The sequence below is a fragment of the Scylla paramamosain genome, chromosome 7, assembly GCF_035594125.1.
Source record: "Scylla paramamosain isolate STU-SP2022 chromosome 7, ASM3559412v1, whole genome shotgun sequence".
NCBI classification, from domain to species: Eukaryota; Metazoa; Arthropoda; class Malacostraca; order Decapoda; family Portunidae; genus Scylla; species Scylla paramamosain.
Genome location: NC_087157.1, coordinates 6,681,992 through 6,703,333, shown reverse-complemented (window position 1 = coordinate 6,703,333; position 21,342 = coordinate 6,681,992). Strand labels below are relative to the sequence as shown.

Here is a 21,342-nt window from a genome sequence, read left to right as displayed (position 1 = left end):
AGGAAAAAGATTTTGAGACATTGTAAACAAATCAGTTGGCTTAGTAATTACGAGGTCGCAGCCAGTCAACCGAACATGGGATGTCAGTCGGTGTCGTGTTCGTTGCTGTCTGGCTGTTCGGAACTGGCCAATCTGTTTAGAAACTAAAACATGATTGCTGTGAACTCTTTATGGTGTCTATTTCATCTTTATATTCGGACGAACACGACACCGGCACCATAAAAAATGCAGCGTATCATCACCTTAAATCTTACTCCTTGTTAGTTACTGAAATGTCTAATTTTTACTTGTTGGTATAGTACTTAGTGTAGAGACGGGACACCATGGCCACATGCCTTTTATGTCAACCTTAACTGTTGTGTCATTATTACCGTATCATAAGCTAGTCAGCATGGATTCAGGTTTGGTAGATCTCTGCATTTGACTAAGAACGCCCACATAGCCACAAATACATCGTTGGTAGGCAGTAAATCTAATACTATTTGTTTAAGCTTTCCATAAAACCCACCTTTAGGTCTTAGCGGATTGAGAAGTCTAGTATGTAATATCTCAGCAATTTCATATTTTATTTAGACCAATAATGGACATGTTAATGGTATATGTTAAGGCTCACCTTAATGGTTGTCCCATTATTTCTACTATTATTATTATTATTATTATTATTATTATTATTATTATTATTATTATTATTATTATTATTATTTATTCATCTTTTTTTTAATATTTGTCAACTGCATTATACTCTTAAATGCCTGCATTTGTTAATGATTTCATGTTTCTTCATTGATGGGGTAACTGTTGAAACGTATTCTGGAAACAATATTACATAAACAAAATAACCTATGTGAGCTGGGCATGGCCAAGGATTTAGTCCAGCTCCACGTGAGAATTTCAATACACTTGAGGCATACATTGAGTACAGGACTCCTACACAGATAAATGATTTGTTCAGATAAAGTCTGTCGCAACAAATGGTATTGGAGAGTCACTGGGAATGGGCAGGCCAAGGGAAAACATACCACCAAGGATTGAGTCGATAATGGTGTATTTGACTGGTACAGGACACAAAGAGCAACAGTAGGTTACAGTAGTTCTACAACAATACAATCATGAGTTTTATAAAACATGTTTTATATAAGAAGGAAACTTTGCTTGAGAATTTTTAAGCATTTCACACTTGGTTCACTCTGAACCCGCAGACAGAATCCAGGCGGGTTTTGTAATGCTTCAGATGAGCGTGCCATTCTAGGATGTGTTATATACAAATCTGTAGTATAAATTTTCCATATACTTTGTTGCTGTGATACCAACAATAATTATTGTGTATCATAATGAGACGACTAGTTAAATTTTGGCAATTGTTAAATCTCTTATTAAGTTTAGTACACACACACACACACACACACACACACACACACACACACACACACACACACACACACACACATATATATATATATATATATATATATATATATATATATATATATATATATATATATATATATATATATATATATATATATATATATATATATTTGTATAGTGCGAAAAAGGTTTCCTTATATGTGAAATTTCAAACAATACTTGAAAACATTTTTTGTCGGTCTGTTTATTTGAAAAATTTAGGATTAGTTGATTTCGTTGATTTCTATTTATTTATTTACTTATTTCTGTTCTCTGAAAGGAATGTTTTTTTTTTTTATTTATTTTTTTCTGGTGTAGCATTTCTTTTTCTGATAAGCTGTATTTTTGAATAAGAATACTGCGGAATACGTCTCCTCCAGAAATTTGTTCTGTGACAGCGCACGCAACCCCAAAATTGGTTGTTTAGTTCACTTCTGTGTCTGACAGACTCCTCAGGGCGTTATTCTTATCTCCAATAGTATTTGAAATTGCCATTTATTTGTCAGTAATACTCACAGCTGTAAGACGCAGAAAAAAAAAAAAATTCTGAATACAACATACGATCAATAATGGTTTTACAAAGATTCGACAAGGCTGCTTAGAGTGAACAGAGCAGCATCACGTAAGTCAATACATCCGATTTCAGATTAGATAAATCGTAATTGAGTACAGGTAGGATAACATGCTCTTAATCATAATGACTATTCATTGCCTAACTCATAAAAAAGGCTAAAATAGCGATATGATTCCTCCTTAGTCTATGTGCTGTCCCTCACATCTGCCACGGCCCTCGGGGTGCCACCACAGGCACACACGGTCACACGCTACGTCGTAGGCGACCAAGCCCCGTGTGCTAAGCTTAAGTGACACTCTCTCATTTCTAATGACTGGAATGTTGGAAACGTTAAGCTTTTAGAAAGCTCATATTGTACACGTACCTGAGACCCTCTTATCTGTGGGGCGTATCCAAGTGACTTCTTTCCTTCATCTTTTCTCTATTGACAGTTGTATTTGATTATCTACAGGACGCTGCCCACCGCGGCGATGACGTAAACATGCTGTGTGGTTCACGTCAAGTGTAGCGTACCTGGATCCTTGCTTGGGACAGAACTTAATTTATCATCAAGACTGAAGCATTTTGCTCCTTGAAAAACATAGTATAGAGGGAGAATGTTGATTACACGGCCACACACGCATTGCTACGACTGTTTACGAGTGAGACACATAACAAGTAGCTAGTCTAGTATTTGGCAGTTAATACGAAAAATATCTTTATTACTCGTATATCATATTATGTTGCTATTCCTTGGTCCTCTAAAAATGGAACAGGGAAGATGTTGCTTACTGGGTAATGGCTTGAGAATGTGAAAATGTTCAGTGAGAGAGAGAGAGAGAGAGAGAGAGAGAGAGAGAGAGAGAGAGAGAGAGAGAGAGAGAGAGAGAGAGAGATGCTCTTCAAAAAGTGTAGATTATCTTATATTCAGTTCCAGATAGTATTTCTTAGTAGTTCATATTTCCTGTTTCTTTCTTCCATGTGTCACAAAAGTAACTGAACGGCCGCCATGGTTCAGCTTGACGTCAGTAACCTGGTGAAGTGTTGACCTTCCAAGTACTGAATACCCACCACCGTTTGTCGGTGTGCAGGCGATATATACATGGTCCAGCAGCAACGGTCAGTAAGATACTGCCTAAAAATTATGTCCATTTCAACAGGTATTAACAAAATGGGGATGTGATAGGCTAGAGTCATCCACAGTACAGTACCTACAAAATTAAGCTGACCGCAGATGGAGTGACAAGTTAAAAATAAAATAAAATAGAATTTGCCATGCGCACTGGTAGAATGAGAATCCAGGTACCATGCAATTCTAAGTAGCAATGTGTACTGCCACCAGCCGTGATCGTGATATCTAGTGTTGTGCGTCACACTTTAGGGTCTGGTGTGGCGGGTCTGGTTGGGGAACAAGAATGAAGCCAAAATATGTGTTATCACAGTGATTATTTGATTTTTGTACCATATTTGTCAAGGGTAACGAAATAAATCTGCTTGAAATTTACGGAAGTGGAATTAGTGGAATGAACAACATTTTCTTGAGTGTTTTTAGAATACTGGCAGCAAATTTCAGTAAAGTTTCAGATATTAGGTACTGATTCGGTGGTTGTGTTTAACTTGCCCGAGCGAAGCTGGGCGACTATACTTCAGACGAAGCTGACGTGCTGTGAGTCTATTGCTTCCAGTGGTCGTTTATGCACCTGACCTGTGTGTGCGGTTTTTTTTTCTTTTTCTATTATTATTATTTATTTATTTATTTATTTATTTTATTTTTTTTACTGTTATAGGGAGCTCACATTTTGCATGGTGGTAAATACTCAGTTAAAGTAGTGCATAAAATGGTTTGAGAAGGCACTTATTTAAAGTTACCATCTCGTATCCTTTGAGGAATGTATTTTGAAAATATTGGAATATTTAGATTAATGAAAATTATTAAGGAAGGTCACACGAGAGCTCTAGAGATGAGAACCTTCCCAAGTATTTTTACGACTTTGAACCTCTCACGTTAATTAAATAAGTATGGTTTAAGAGCCTCTCCTTGGATGGGACGATGTATCAGGTTGAACTAACGTATTTTTTCTGTACCAACTGTTCTTTTTCGTGAAATGATACAGGTGTGGCTTTCTTTGTGGCCAGTGCTGCCCATGCTGTCCGAGAAAAGGATGCGTGTTTTGTCTTACCGCTGCATTGTCATCGTGCCGCTTACTCACAGTTAGGTTAGCGTGTCTTCGCTCGGGCAACAGTCCTCAATTGTGATGTGGACTCTTGTTTATTCACGTTTTTATTCGTCTCAGTATAAATACTTTTCAAATGAGCTTCATATGGTATATCTTTTTTTTAAAGAAATTCTACCTGGATAGCAAACCGTCTTATATAAACTAACTATTAAGTAGAAAATATGTCGTTAAACTTTTGTATATATATTTATATGCATTTTATATATAAATCTACCTTTACTAATCAAAATATTTGGGTCGAGTGTAGGAGTGGTGGATGAGTGCGGGGTGCGGGGCGTCCTAAGGCTGGGGAAAATTTTGTCCCCGTTTTGATTATCTGACAACGGCCGAGGCGGAGAATAAGGCGGCCCGGATAGATGGCGCCGCCCCACTCCTCCCGGAGAGTGTGAGGCGGCTCCCTGCCTCTTCTGTCCTTGATGAAATTTAATGGCAGGTAAAATGAATATCGTTCATAGAACCTAAAAAGCTTAAGGACACCTCTTTGTTTTGCATACCATTTCACTCACTGTCACGCCACAAATCCAAGCATGGCGTGGCATTCTAGATTGAATACTGGAAAGATTAATTCCATCTCGTTATTGTGCACCATTAGGAAAGCCTCCTGCGCAGCAACAACATACAGAAAACCCAAGCACGTGATATACTTGTCATGTTGTGGTCACACAAGTGTGTGACTATCATTGACAACACACACACACACACACACACACACACACACCTCATGGGATCACTTCATGGGCCATCCTCATTCCGTGTGCCTCCTTTAACCTCTCCTTGTGCTGCCCCAGAGGCTTCACTACTCAACAAACTATACGAGTAGCCTTACTCCTCGAAGGGCCGCTGTCATGCGCTCTACACACACACACAACAGAGCTGGCACACCGCAGACATGACCTCTCCATGCCACGCTGGACAGAGAGAGAGAGAGAGAGAGAGAGAGAGAGAGAGAGAGAGAGAGAGAGAGAGAGAGAGAGAGAGAGAGAGAGAGAGAGAAGATCACTATGTGCCAACTCTTCTACTTCGATCACGCGGCAGCTCTAACGACTGAGAGGATATTGGCACTGAAGACCAAATCACGTAGTTGCTCTGATGATGCAGGTGTTACGCTCCCTCCGAGGCGAGTAGTGGCGTCACCTGCTGATGTCCCGAGAGGCAGCGTCGGACGGGGCGGGGTCGGCGGAGCTGAGGCAGATGATGTCACCCTGGAGCATGGCGTCGATGTTGTAGGCGATGGTGCCGTCCCGCCCGCACGCCTCCGTGAACTCGTCCAGCGTGATGACGCCGTCCTTGTTGAGATCAAGTGTCTGTGGGGAGAGGCCACGATGAGGATGGTTGAAGGAGATAAACCCATCACACCAAGGACTATATTCTGGATAACTTCTGCCCCGCACCCTGACTACTTTCAAGAGTTTTTGGTTGAAGTGACACTGTTTTCTTTTAGTGTTTCTACGGTTCTAATAACAAATTAACAAGATTTCTGCATTATTAGCTGGTGAAACACTCTTGACAACCCGGCAAATCATCTCTGTGGGTTCTGAAAATAGTCGTGATGAGAAAGAGAGAGAGAGAGGGGAAAACCTTTCAGAATACCGGCCCAAATGAGGCACCGTGTCTCTAAATTAAACCACTAGCACGTTGTCTCTCTTACCTGATGCTTGGACCAATCACGGTTTAGACTCCGCTCTATCGTTATTGCAGTAAAGGAAATGTTGCTGTTTATGAAAATTCATTCATTGTATGTCTGTGATTTACATTTTATTATTTATCTTTTGAAGTGGGATACGTCTCATGTTTAAGTTTTCAGTAATATTCTGAACTCATCCCAAAGTATCAAATTATTTAGTCAGCTGGCCACAAAGATTGCGTTTACGTAATTATTCTTGCCGGAATGTCTTTGTGAGTCTTGGAGAAGAGATAGATAGATAGATAGATAGATAGATAGATAGATAGATAGAGAGAGAGAGAGAGAGAGAGAGAGAGAGAGAGAGAGAGAGAGAGAGAGAGAGAGAGAGAGAAAGAGAGAAACTTGAAGGAAGAAAGGCTATGACACCTATTGAAACAGATAAACGCTCATAACAATAATATTTGAAAAATAAAAAAAGTGAAAAATCGGTGCATATCATGAAAACCGGAACACCAGGCCTTACCGTGAAGAGCGTCTCCACCTTCTGCCCCACCGTCTGCTCGTCCACGGGAGTGTCGGTGTGCTTGCCCATCAGATCGTACACCGCCTGCACCACGTCCGTCATCTCCTGCCGCGTTATGCAGCCGTCGCCGTTCAGGTCGTAGAGGGAGAAGATCCACTTGAGGCGGTCGTCTAGAGAGCCGCGGGAGAGGCGCGAGAGTAGCTTGATCATGTCCTGGAGTTAAAAGTGACAAGGTAGTAGAATTGGTTAGGTTTGGGTTAAGTTAGATTAGGTTAGGTTAAGTTAGTGTGTTAGGTTAGGTTAAGTTAGGTTAGATCCTGGGTAGTGTTAGTGCTAATGCAGGGGAAGGAATACATTATTTGGGCATTATTAGTAGTATGGGTTGATGGTGGCAGGACGTAGGAAAAAGTTAGATTCAAGGAGGTTTAGTAAACTTCTTTGTTAGACTAGGTTAATAAAGGTTTTAGAGTGGTGGTAGTGTTAGCCAAGATCTTGGTGTTAGTGAAGGCAAGAAGAGTTTGTGAGAAATGTCATAGGTATGGTAATGGTACATAATTGTGTGGTATTTCGAACTATACAGTATGCGTGGGGTGTTTGGGGTGGTGTTGGTCGTGGTGGTAGTAGTAGTAGTAATTGCTTGGATGTCATCATAGTAGTAGTAATGACGGTAGTGGCACTGATGGTGATGGTGAGGGTTAGCCTTGCAGCAGAGTAGATACATTGAATTCACATAATTATTTTTTTCTATTTATTAATTCACGACTAAGCGTGGTGTACTCGTAATATCAGAATAAGATTCCATCAAGCCAGTCAGTAATGCTCCCCTGTCACAATTATATATTCACTAGCAGAATTACCCGGCGTTGTCCTGGTAAAATTTGGCTCTCCAAAGCACGGTTTATCACTAAGTCAGTCGTTTGTTCGACAAAGCTATTAACCAAACAAAGTTTGCCTTGGGATTCAACTCCAGGCTGATAATGAATGCTCCCTTTATACCTCTCCCTACCATCAAATATCCAAGCTAACAATGAATGCATGGCGCCACCATCAAAAATGGGTTACGGTATACCTGGCACCACTTTAAAAAATTGGGTTACCTTGACAGATTTGCCTGAATAATCTAACGATTTTGGGCTGGAAGTAGTTAGGATATAGCCTGTGTCACTCCCCGGATGAAGGAGACTCCCCTATTAAATCTCATCACAATCAGACAGACAGCGCATTTTATTATATAAGATTGCTGCTTAAAGATTATTTTCCCATATCATGTTACATGTCATTTCCTTAGTCTGTCTTAAGGAGAGAGAGAGAGAGAGAGAGAGAGAGAGTGAGAGAGAGAGAGAGAGAGAGAGAGAGAGAGAGAGAGAGAGAGAGAGAGAGAGAGAGAGAGAGAGAGAGAGAGAGGATTATAAGCAATTGCACGACGACTTAAAGCAAATCTCATCACAGACAAATGTATAGAAAAGAATCCATAAAGCAAAGGAGTTGTAATTAGAAAGGCGTGTAAGGAGAAAAGGAAGCATGAAAGGATGGAGAGTAAAGAAAATGAAATTAATATCTATAGAAAAAGAATAAGGCAGTGCATTAACGGTAGATAAGTGCAAGACTACTTCTATATGAGAGAGGAAGAGAAAGAGAAAAAGAGAGAGAAAGCAGGAATGAGAGAAGGCGAGAAAATTAAGTAATATATTCAAGAGAAGCGAGAAAATATGGAAATGTAGATGGTAGAAGGATAAGGCGAGAGGATAAATAATAAATCTTTTCTCTAATGCTTATGTTATGGTGGGACACGGCGACACGAAAAGGTGGAATGTTGTACTGAGCAGGATGAGTGAAAGCTGTGTGAAAATGTAGGTAGGAGAGACTGCGGGCTTTGAAAGGCATCTGTGAAAAGGGTTTGGTTGATTAATTAGACAGGTACAGGTAGGAAAAGGGGTGAGGGATATTGAAGAGGAGTGAGGAGGAGGAGGAGGAGGAGGGAGAGGAAGAGGTGAAGGGAGTACCCACCTCGAAGTTGATTATACCCGTGCTCTCTTTGTCCAAATTGTTGAACACGTAGTGAGGGTACTTGCTGGAGCTGGCTGTGGGGGAGAGGATGAGAAAGAATGAAGTCTCTCTCTCTCTCTCTCTCTCTCTCTCTCTCTCTCTCTCTCTCTCTCTCTCTCTCTCTCTCTCTCTCTTCTCTCCTCTCTCTCTCTCTCTCTCTCCCCACGAAAAAAAAAAATATATATCAGTTGTTCATCCAGATACGAACATAAACCACAGCAAATCGCCTCTCACGTATGCATGAGCATCAGGACACGGGTACTCATACAGCCGCCAGGAATCGTTAGCTATTCCCAGCACACCAGCAAGGAAGGCGGCGAGGCTAACACAGATGATACCGGGCTGCTAGGAAGACTCACACCTTCACGAATGACGCTTCCATGCTAAGTTAACATACGATTTTTTTTTTTTTATCCCCGAAGAAGATTTGCATATACTCGTAATTTCTATTTGGAAAGTAAAATTAATTGATTCGTATATTGGTGAAGTTATGCTCAATGAAAAAAAAAGGGGGGGGCGGGAATAATGATGAGGCCAACAAGCCTAGTCTCGTAGGTGTAAATAGTTGAGGCCTTAAAATTTTTCTGTGGAATACATTACCCGAGAGAGAGAGAGAGAGAGAGAGGGAAAAAAATATAGTAAAAAGAAAAAAAGGAGCAATTTTCTGTAGAAGCATTTTCCTCCCTTCTGTGAGGTTTAGGTAAAATTTTATGTTGTCGGAAAAAAAAACCTTACGCAACCGAGCTCTGGAAAAGGGAAAAGTTTTTTGTTAGTTTTTGTTGGGTTTTCAATCAGAAGTTGCTGGCGGAGAGTGAGTAGTGGAAGGAGTGGATGGGTGCGGCAGTACTGTGGACGGAGGCGGAGGGGAAAGGGGGGTAGGGAAGGGAGTACTGGGACAGAGAGAGGTGTGGAAAAAGTTGCAAAATAAGCGGGAGTCTCCGCGTCTCATCCTTTTCCCAATCACCTACTCCCTCCTCCTTGACTTGCTTCTTTCACTCGTTACCTTCTGAACCTTATTGATCCTTTAACGAGTTTTCTCCATATTATCTCACTTTTTTAAATTTTAATGGATAACTTTTTTTTTCTTCTTACAGTTTATTGACAATATTCTCAGCTGATAATGTACCTGAAGTAGTTCTCTTCTTTAATTCATCTTCTTTCACTTTTTTTTTTTAGTGGATGGCTTTCTTTACAGTTTGTTGATTATTTTATGAATGTAAAATACTTATATTCTTGAATTTATTTTGTAGGTACTATTTCATCATTTTTTCTTTCACTTCTGCTCATAACGTATAGCTTTACCTACTTCATTCCCTCTAGCTGCAATGGAGATTTTAGTTTCAGGGTCTGGCTAAGCGGCTCTTTTCACTGCTTCTGTGGTGAAGTTTGACACATCAGTTCGAATCCTACTTATAATCAACCATTTTCACATGTTATTGTGTTAATTGCAAAAGGAGCCGCGGGTTGTTTGCCAGGTGTTATGTATGGACTGGGTCTTTAGTAACGCTCAGGCACGGCACTGTACTGGGATGGACCTCAAAACGTTCACTATTTTGTACGTATATATATATATATATATATATATTTTTTTTTTTTTGTTGTATTGTTCTATTACGTAATGTCTATTGTTCATTTTGTATTATATATTATTTTGTATTATGTATTTTTGTTGATTATATTACTTTGGTTCTCCTGCGTCACTGAATTAACTAAATCCGTCATGGTAACACGCCTAAAGACACACCCCTAAAAAGTGCAGTGTGTCCTCGCTTCACTATAAAGTATCGGTGAATGTGAATGTGAATGTAAAGCGAGCATTTAATTATAAAAGCAATCAAGCTAATAAATTAATAAAGAAAGAAAAGAAATAGAAACAAGGACGGGATATTGGCCGCAGTTTCTATTCACTTTCGTTATTGTATTATGAACTTTTTTGTGGAAGACGTCCGCAAGTGTAAAAAGAAGAGAGAAAAACAAAACTAAGCAGCAATAAAAATAAATAAATAGGCAATGAAATAAATAAATAAACAGATAAATAAGTTGACAAATGACTAAGTAAATAAACAAAATGAACAGATAAATGCATGATAAATAAATAAATAAATAAAAAAAACAGGTAAATGAATAATAATAATAAACAAAGAAAAATAAGGAAGGAAGGAAGGAAAGAAGAGAGAGAGAGAGAGAGAGAGAGAGAGAGAGAGAGGAGAGAGAGAGGAGAGAGAGAGAGGAGAGAGAGAGAGAGAGAGAGAGAGAGAGAGAGAGAGAGAAAAGAAGCAAGGATTTGACCTGCGTTTCCATCCAGCAAAGTTACTGGATGAAGCACTTAGAGGCCAGTTCCCGTGGCTCCTGTAAACACTCATACGCACAGGCCATCAGGTACTTTTCCTCTGCCCTTTGCATTGCCACATACACTACCACCATAAGTAACCACGTCTTACTGTGCGCACGGCTTCTTTGCATAGCCGCGAGAGCCACTAGAACCCCCTCACCCAGCACTCTTCTTCCATTACCACATGATAGAGGGCACGAGAACAGCATATTTACCTCCCTCCTTCATAACCACAAGAGGAGAGGCCGCCAGTACCCCCAGTCTGACTATATTGCTTCTCGTACACACCCGTATTGTGAAACGCTTTCTTCTCTCACCACTACTATTTTCCAAGGTCAATGAGATGGTTAGCAGCGTTCTCAAGTGTTTCTCAGGTTCATGACGTAGAAATATTGTTAATCTGTCATCGGAACTGTAAAAAAAAAACACCCTTAAAAACCCGTCTAACTTCAACTGTGTAGAGCTTATTTTAAGTAGCCGCTATGTAGGCAGGAGTGTTTCAGAATATGGTCCTTTAAGATCCGTAGTCCTAAACATCTCGGGGTCTTATTCCAGCCACTTTTTAATGGGCTGTAATGGAAGCTACTGCGATTTTTAAGGGTGTTTTCATGATTCCAGTGACAGTTTAGTAATTATTCTGCACCATCATTAGCAAAACCACCCATGAGTACCCGGCTACTTATCTCTGTGATCTTTAAAAGTGGTCCAGATGAGAGAGGCAAGCGTTGAAGGATACGCGGCTATAATTCTCACATTTCTCCAGCGACCAGGTACTTGCACTTAGCCTCGCCTCGCATTTCCTTAATCTGACGCGTACTCGTATTCCATTGTTGGGAACTCCGCGTTGTTATGATGATGCTGGAAGGAGGAGGAGGAGGAGGAGGAGGAGGAGGAGGAGGAGGAGGAAGGTGCGAGAAGCGCGAATATGTGTGCATTATGTATGCTAATATTGGAAGTGTTTTATCTCGTTGGCGTCACGCAGCTCTTTGTGAGTGAGATACGCATTTGAGAGAGAGAGAGAGAGAGAGAGAGAGAGAGAGAGAGAGAGAGAGAGAGAGAGAGAGAGAGATGGGGGATAGGTGATATGTTTGTTTGCTTATGTGTTTGCGTGCGTGTGTGTGTGTGTTTGTATTTTTGACGGATCTTCCTATGCATCACAACTAAGCTCTCTCTCTCTCTCTCTCTCTCTCTCTCTCTCTCTCTCTCTCTCTCTCTCTCTCTCTCTCTCTCACACACACACACACACACACACACACACACACACACACACACACACACCTCCTTTGGGAAACATTTGGAAATAGAGTTCCTTGAAGGCATCCTCCCGCACCACTCCCGTCGGACATCGGTCCTTGAAACTCCGGTAGAGGCGCTGCAGTTCCGCCCGCGTGAAGTGTGTGGTGCGGCAGAGGGCGTTGATGTCCTCGGGGCGATATCGTGGCTCCTGCTCGATGATGTCCAGCTCCGTGTCTGCGTGGAGAGAGATGATGAGAGTTATGAGTGGAGTGTAAGGGTCAGTTCAGCTCCACGTTTTTTTTTTCGTAAGCTTCCGAACAAAAACGCTCTCCATATTGGTAAATGCCTGAGATGAATTTGCTTGGGTGGCTTCAAGTAGACAGGTAGGAAAAATAAAAGTAGGAGGGTGACATGTGCAGGGAATATGAAGGATGGGATGAAAGAAAATGGAAATAAAATAAAATGAAAATTATTAAGACGAGTTTGCTTCGAGTGGACAGGTAGATGAAAAAAAAAAAATAAATAAATAGTGAGAGGGTGAAATGTGCAGGGAATGTGAAAGGTGGTATGAAAGAAAGCTTAAGAAAAAAAATGGATAAGGCTTAAGAGTGTAGTACGAGTATAAGAGACGAGTTGGCTTGAAAGGCTTGGAGTGGACAGGTACGGAGGTAAAATATATATATAAATAAAATAAAAAAAATGAAATAAAAGTGAGAGGTGAAACGTGCAGGGAAATATGAAGGATGGGATGAAAAAAGCCGGACAGGAGAAAAAAATATGAAAGGTAGATAGTGAGATAAGAGGTTAGGTTAAGGTACATAAAGAAGGGTGAGGGAGTGTAGTGAAAGATATTGAGGGAAAAGGAGAAAATGCTTTGGGTGAGGCTGGAGAGAGTGAAAACATAGTGTGAGAAATAAGGGTGCAGACTGTAGGGTGAGGGAGTGTGGTGAAATGTATAAGTGTTGTGAGGGTGGAGAACAGAAGGGTGAAGGATGGAGGGATGATGGGAGGATGAGTAATGGTGGAAAAAATATGGGCGTGGGGAGTGAAACATGGGGAATGGGAGTGAGGATTCAGAGAGGAGGGTGAGTAGAGCGGGTGGTGGTGGTGGTGGTGGTGGTGGTAGTAGTGGTGGTAACATGTATTTTTTGGGGCGAAGGAAGGAGAAGGAGAGGATGTTAAAGATGAACAGGGAAGGGAAGGGGAGCAGCAGGCAGACAGGCGGTTAAGGACAAAGTGACCAGTGATATTTTGAAACGTGAAATATGTTCGTTTACTTAAATTTATTACCGACACAGCTACTCAGAGCATACCAAGAACTGTACTGAAAAAAAAAAAAGAATAAGGCAGGAAAATCTAAGTGTTCTTTCAAGTATTCAATATGCTTTTTTAAAATACATGCGACTCTAAATTAATAAATGAAGATATAAAAGTATAATACGCATTTGTAGTAAGCGTTTAGAATAGTGACACCAAGTATTTTTTTCTTTTTCTGTGTGTGTGTGTGTGTGTGTGTGTGTGTGTGTGTGTGTGTGTGTGTGTGTGTGTGTGTGTGTGTGTGTGTGTGTGTGTGTGAGAGTGTGTATGTGCGTGTGTCCGTCCGTCCGTTCGTCTGTCCACGTTTTGACTATGACAGCTACAAAACGTTTCAAAAAGTGCATAATGAACACATTTTCTTTGATTGGAGTGTTGCAAGGTGAGGTGTGAGTGTGAGAGGCGTGTGTGTTAATGCGATGTGTCAGGTAAAGGCGAGGGTTGAAGGAGAAAAGGAAAGGGTAAAAGAGAGTGACGGAGGCCGGGAGGGAGGAAAGGAACGGGAGGGAGTGGGTAGGAAAGACGCAGAAGGAGTTAAAAAGAAAAAAAAAAGCAAAGTTATGTTCCCGCGGAAAATGAGAAACAGGAACTGGTGAAAGTGAGTCTGAGTATAAAGAGAGAAGAAACAAAGAGAGGAAGGAAGGAACAAAGGAGGTGCGCACGAAGAGAGAGAGAAGAAAAAATAACACAAACGTATGGAAACAAAAGAGGGGGAAAGCATTTCAGATCTAAAATAAAAAAAAAATAAATAAAACTATGTTAGTAAGAAAAAAAAAAACACTGAGGAGGAGAAAGATAGACATGTAAAAGGAACATATAAGTTAAAGAAGACAGGAAATAAGGAAAAATATGACAGAGGAGAGTTAAGGTAATTAGAAATACAAAATATAAGAAATGGATGGAGCGAACACACACACACACACACACACACACACACACAAACAGTGATACAAACAGACGTCCTAAAGAGAGATAGTTAATTTCAAAACAAACTTTCATTCATCCCTCCACGCCAAGAATCAACTTACATAATGCTCCTCAAGACTAAGAAACGGACCGAGGTACCCTGCAACATGTACCCTCTTGCACCACGCTCCTCCTTGTCTACCTTTAAGGACGCTTGAGGAATGGAGCAACAAGGAAAAATATACCAGAGAGAGAGAGAGAGAGAGAGAGATAGAGAGATAGAGAGAGAGAGAGAGAGAGAGACGTAATTGAGTCAAGCATATTATTAATTTAGTGCTTCGCTGCCTGCCCCGGCCCTCTTGTGTTTGCTCAAGGCACGTAGTTGTTGACGATACTGAGTCAAAAGGTTCTTCAAGGGAGCTTCACTGTAACTTGTAATGAATACCTGGAGGGCTGGAGGCTGCCTTGTATTGTTGTGAGATCCACCTTCCTTCTGGCTGGTATGAGTGTGTGTGTGTGTGTGTGTGTGTGTGTGTGTGTGTGTTTCCATCATACCGTCCTCAGTCTTCTCCCTTTTCTGCCTTCAGCCATTCCTCTCTTTTTTTCCTTCTTCCTTCTTTTTTGTCTCGAATCAAGCTCTTATTTATTTATTAATTTATTTATTTGTTTATTAGCAAGGGAATTATTAGCAGTGTGGCTGGCATAACTGTCTATCAGAGACGATGAACTTGTAAACTTTCCACCTCAACTTCCCTCTTCTAACTGTCTTTAATATTTCACGCTCCGCCGCAGTGACTCTGCCGCAGTGCTGCATCTTTTCCTGTCTGCATTCCATGGTTGCTGCTCTTCTGAATTTGCTGACTGTACGTCTTCACCCTCATCCTATGCTGACCATTTCGCCAATGCTCATCAGCACCTTCACTCTTTCACCTCTTTTAATGGTAAACTGTGAAACTCTATTTGTTTTTGCACTTACGCTTACTTACGATTTGAACTGTTTCAAGAGGAGAGTTTTGGGACATCTCTGAAACTAATTTGGCCTCCGTTTTGGAAATTTGTCTTGTTTTACTTTTATATTTTGTGAGTGGCAACTTCACGAGCATTTCTTTTCCCCTGTCTGAGCCCTATCGTGGCCTTCTTAAGGAAGAACCATTGTGCATAATGTAAAATATTCTTTTGAGTTCTTAGGAGTGATGTGTAGTAAATAACCGTATTTCACTTTTTTTAGAAAATTAAGATACTAAAAAAACACACTTTTCGATTAATATATATACTTTTATATCAATATTCTTTCTTTACTTTTCATAACTTAATCATCTGTAATCTTCGAACAAAATTTATAATCACAAAAAGAAAAAAAAATGTAGTGTAGTTAAAAAAAGTGAAGAAAAAAAATTTGATTTATAAATTTTTATCTGATAACTGGGGCATATTCCTTACTTAAAGAAGAACCATTGTACATATATTACATATTTTTTAGAATTCTTAGGAGTGGTGCATAGATAATAACCATATTTTACTTTTTAAAAGAATTAAGACAAAAAAATGTCGTTTGATATATACTTTTTATATTAATATTATTCTTGTACTTTTCAAAATTCAATCGCTTCTAATCTTAGAGGAAAATTTTTAATCGCAAAAATGTTTAACTTTTTTGTACAGGTACGACCTTAATAAAAAAAAAGTGAAAAAAGATTTTGGTTTAAATTTTTCTCTTACTTAACATGTAAAAGTAAATAATAAAGCACGGTAGAGTCAAAAGTCCTCCCCATCATTCCTCTTTCCCTTGTCTGGACTATTTTCTCCCTCCACTCCTCTCCCTGCCATTTTCACTCACTCTTCACTACCTCAACACACCATTGCCTCGCCGCCGTCCATTTGCTTTACCATAGAGTTACAAGCACGTTTGGTAAGTGCTCCCTTTATATATATATATATATATATATATATATATATATATATATATATATATATATATATATATATATATATATATATATATATATATATATATATATATATATATATATATATATATATATATATATATATATATATATATATATATATATATATTTACTACATTGATTCTTACATCTCAGATCCACTTTTACTTTTACGGCACCGTAGCATTCATTCAGTCATTCAGTCAGTCAATCAATCAATCAATCAATCAGTCAATCAGTCAGTCAGTCAGTTAGCCATTTTCATCCGTATGAGGAACAACAATCGACTTTTAGTTACTCACCTGAGCCAAATTTGACTCCTGTCCACGCCTGCTTAATGAAGGTTAGGAGTCGTCGGTAGAGGGACCTGGAAGGGCGGCTCACTCCCCCGGAGGAGGCGCCTGCGGCAGCGTTGGCAGAGGAGCGGTATTGCGTGTTGCGTCGAGAATTAGACTTGTTGCTGCCGGTCCCCGACGCCCCGCCCCCGCCGCCCACCATTCCATACATCTTGCCTTAGAGGAGCCGCGGAGGCTTTTCGGCGACTCGAACGGCGATTTGAACCCACTTACTGCCTGTTGTGGCAGGAATCAGGGTCACAGCACGCGTTTTCTGTGGCGTGTGCAGGGCTGGGGACACTGTGTGGGTCCTCCACCGGGCTTGACATGGTGTGCTACCCCCTCAAGCACACCCCGCCCTCACTCCCTCAGCGCCTCACAGCTCGGTCAGCCTCCAGGTCTCCATCACATTGGCGCTCAGCTGCATCTGCAAGAAAGTGACATAGTTTGCATCATTATTAGGCCCTGATTCCACCATGAGACAAAGGCCTGTATTATTAAGCCTTTTAGTGTTTTACTTCGATTACTTTCTACACGATGTAATGGAAGATAATTGGGACTTGAAGGGTGTTTCATTATTCTGTTGATAGTATGACAAAGATTTAGCATTATCAATATGGGAAAACACTTACCAGAACCCGGCTAATAATGTTTGTGGCCTTTTGAAGTATTTTTGTATGAAATCCTGGAACGTTTATGAATACGGGACAAACGCTTCCTCTATCATTCCACAAAGTTCTGCATGTAGTCAGCATCAACGCAAAATAATGAACCAAGTGCGTTATGTGATACTCTGAAATTTCTATTGTAATCATAAATATAATCTTGACTGTTGTTATTTATTATTTATTTATTTATCCATTTATTTATCTGTATTTACGTGAGTATGGACATAGGTAAAAAAAAAAAATGGAAGTAACATAATATTGTCTATTCCTCGTTCAATGGCATTTCGTAGCTTCATCTCTCAGTTAACGCGAGACAAACAGACAAAGAGCCAGATATAGCGTTCTTAGTAACATAAATAACACAAGAGCCATACAAGGCAAGGCCAGGAAAGTTATTTGAAATCCGTCAAATGATAATATTCAAACTCGCCGAAAGAAAGAGATAAAAAATAAACACTTCACTTTATTTTTTTTTTTCATTCAAGCGGAAATGAAAGCGACAAGAGGGTTGAATATTATCCCTGGAAATATATACGTATCTCCTCCACCTGCATTTTGCTTTAGAGAGAGAGAGAGAGAGAGAGAGAGAGAGAGAGAGAGAGAGAGAGAGAGAGAGAGAGAGAGAGAGTGAGAAAATCATTATGTATATTTCACGGATATATTATTAAACTGGCCGTATGTTTAGATTAGTTTGCCTGTTTGTATTTTATGTGGCTGTCTGGCTGTCTCACTTTACACACACACACAAACACACACACACACACACACAGTTACGAAAGATTTTCCAACAATTCCAAACTTTTGTATGTATGAACCGGCACCTTTTGCCCATTCTCTCTCTCTCTCTCTCTCTCTCTCTCTCTCTCTCTCTCTCTCTCTCTCTCTCTCTCTCTCTCTCTCTCTCTCTCTCTCTCTCTCTCTCTCTGTGAAAAAGATACAAGCAAAGTGTGTAATGACTAATTCTATCTGCATTCATTGTCATCTATTCCTATATATAATCCTCTCTCTCTCTCTCTCTCTCTCTCTCTCTCTCTCTCTCTCTCTCTCTCTCTCTCTCTCTCTCTCTCTCTCTCTCTCTCTCTCTCTCTTAAGTCAATACCAGCTCGTGATGAGACAACAAAGTGTGTGTTTGTGAAGTGCCGGAACCCTTAATGAACTGGTTGTCGCCGCAGGACCTTCCGATACAATCAATGTGCCGCCTGTGCCTGGGATGCTACGAAGGTAACCCGAAGGAAGGACAAAAATGAGACGTGGTGGTGGTCGTGGGGGTGGTGGTGGTGGTGGTGGTGGTGGTGAGGTAAAGGAGGATATTAATAGCTATAGTTTTCTTGGTAGTGGCTAGTGGTAAGGAAAAGGTGAGTCAGAAGAGGATTATCAAAGGTATATAGTCTGTCTTTTACGTAAGTTATCAATAGCTACAGTACACGTGAATTGAAATAAGCGGTAACGATTAAAAAGTAATAAAAAAAAAAAATGTTTTGAAATGTGGTTGCAGTGGAAGGAAAGAGGCAATATAAGGAATTAAAAAAAAAAAAAAAAACTAAATTGAAATGGTTAAAAACTGATGGAAAAACGATTGAATTATAAAGATACCGCTCATCAAAAGAGGATAGATGGAAAGAGAAGTATTTCGACATAAAAGGAGAAACTGTAAATAATCGATAAATTGACGGTATGGGATTGGGAGAGAGAGAGAGAGAGAGAGAGAGAGAGAGAGAGAGAGAGAGAGAGAGAGAGAGAGAGAGAGAGAGAGAGAGAGAGAGTGTGTGTGTGTGTGTGTGTGTGTGTGTGTGTGTTACAGTAATGGATGGAGAAACTAACCTATATAGACACTGCAGCAGATGAAAACATTCACCATCAGCGTTCCTTTACCTGCCTCTGTACTTTAGATAAAAGCGAATCCACTGTAAAAATATAAGCCACGTTTGGAAAAAGAATGAGTGAGAAAAAGTAACAAGAAAAACACAGACAGGATCCGATTCAACAAAATATGCAAATAAGACTGTTTTTCTTGACTGTTTTTCTTCTTTTTTCTATCTTTTCTTTTGCCCATTCAGACTCTTTTCTCTTTCTTTCATCGAGGCCGCTGGACAGCATCAGTATGCGAGGCCTGGGCAGTCGGTGAATGGCTCACGCTGCTGCTCACTTTATTTCCAGCGCTCATGAAATGGTGTTAATTCCGCCTTCTAGCCCACACCCTGCACAGCCTGCTCACCCTGCACAGCTTGCTCACCCTGCACACCCTGCTCTCTCTGGTCACCCTGCGCCCTCGCTTCTCGCCGATACAACCCATTCACACACACACACACACGCACATACAGATAGAGACAGATATTTTCTATTCGTCACACGCATGCATATCAAATATATTAATAAATTCACTCAGTGGGCCAAATTTGAGTACAGTAACAAATTAAAACACACCATAAAACAGCGGGAAAATGGACAAAATAAAACCAAGTAAATTAGCAAAGACGATCAGGTAAAAGAAAAAAAAAAACCGTTAAATTTAAAGAAAACTTCAGTAAACGTCGGTATGTATGAGCCTCTGTGTGCGAATACAGTGACATAATACTATACACGAACCCATGTATATTCATCTACTTCCGAACTTCTTTGCTTCTTTATAATAAGTACTGTTAGTTTCTGATTGGAGTTATCTTTCGTGCGCATTCTCAATTTTTCACCCATGCAATCTTTACATTCACTTCCCAGGAATAAAATTTGGCTGCCGATGATACTAATCCATTTATCTGCCTCCCATTTCCTTCCTTACGCTATATAGAGACTGGCAATTTCCGACTCCAGTTCCGTGCGCATCCTCAATTTTTCACACCCATGCAATCTTTACCGTCACTTCCGGGAATGAAATATGGTTACTAATGACACTAAGGCTTTAAAGGTTTTCTCCAAGTATCGGTTTTGACGTGATAACTTTCCCCGTCCCCTGCTCGTCTCCCTTTGTTGCTCTGAGGTACGGGTCAATTACCTTCAAATATTCACCCATGCAGGCAGGCTGGCCCACTCACTGCAGGCGTGGCGCACTCATGCCTCCCCTTCACCATCGCCACCACCATTACCAGCTCACCACCCTGCTCTTCTCGTTATCATCACCACAACCAATACTGCCTCATCACTGTTTTCTCTCTCATCACCGCCACCACCATTACTCTGGCTTCCTTGTTACTCGTATCATCACCACTACCAATACCATCTCACCACTGCTTCCCCTTTCATCACCACAGTGTTTTCTATATATTCCCTTCATCTCTACTACTATCTCCACCATCACCATCACCATATTGCCTTATTCACCACTGCTAATACCACCTCACCACATTACTTTGTGTATTATGCTCATCAATGAAAATCTATGCCGCTTTTATTAACACTTCACCTTCCTTATGATAGAATACTAGAATGGTGAAATTATCCTGCGCGTTTTTTCATATGAAGACGACTACCTAAGAGATATAAAAACGAGAAGAAAAACCCTTTACCGTTCCCAAAGAGATTTTTAAAAAGGGTTTACAGTCAGGTTGGTCAGTTTAGTTTTAGAGGTGTCTGATATTCATCTGTCATAATTGTGGAAGTTACAGGAAAGTTGAAGAAAAGTCAGGGATAGAGTTATACAGTGTACGTCTTTCTTACTGCATGTTTGTTTCATAGTTATTGGTTCCTGGTCATACTTGTCGGTGAGATCACAAGCGTTATTATTATGCCGTGTAAATCCGTTGCTTCCCGCTTGCCACCTTCCAAGCCCCTGTGCACTAAGAGAGTGTCCTTGATGTGGCCATTAAAGGGGAACCTTGTCAGCTTGTCTTCGATTGTCGTATTACTGCATCACTTCACACCACACCTGACGACTCACACCACTCAGCCGCAACACGTGGCACATGACCGCCTCACACCATCACTCCACAGCACCTAAGACCACTGTAAACTACATCATACACAACAACTCCACAACACAGTATTACTATCACCACCACCTTCATTACTACTACTACTACTACTACTACTACTACTACTACTATGCCGTATTATACCATACTATAATATTAATACCACCACCACCAGCACAACAACATTGCACTACACCATTATTAACGCAGACCAGACAGAGAGAGAGAGAGAGAGAGAGAGAGAGAGAGAGAGAGAGAGAGAGAGAGAGAGAGAGAGAGAGAGAGGACTCCTGTACGCTGCATGAATAAT

General features: G+C 40.4%; 2 protein-coding genes across 2 annotated transcripts in view; one reads left to right on the top strand and one right to left on the bottom strand.

The window, feature by feature from the left end:
- LOC135101960 (potassium channel subfamily T member 2-like) overlaps positions 1-21,342 on the top strand; it is a 523,352-nt gene that overhangs the window by 299,808 nt on the left and 202,202 nt on the right.
- The window catches only part of LOC135101961 (Kv channel-interacting protein 1-like), a 35,735-nt gene continuing 15,421 nt past the window's right edge, over positions 1,029-21,342 (bottom strand). Inside the window, exons 2-6 of the mRNA XM_064006427.1 lie at positions 16,427-16,886; positions 12,001-12,192; positions 8,352-8,425; positions 6,345-6,557; positions 1,029-5,501 (exon numbers count right to left, since the gene is read on the bottom strand). Coding sequence (XP_063862497.1) covers positions 5,328-5,501; positions 6,345-6,557; positions 8,352-8,425; positions 12,001-12,192; positions 16,427-16,631 — 858 coding nt within the window. The 5' untranslated portion in view covers positions 16,632-16,886 and the 3' untranslated portion in view covers positions 1,029-5,327. The remainder of the gene's footprint in view (positions 5,502-6,344; positions 6,558-8,351; positions 8,426-12,000; positions 12,193-16,426; positions 16,887-21,342) is intronic.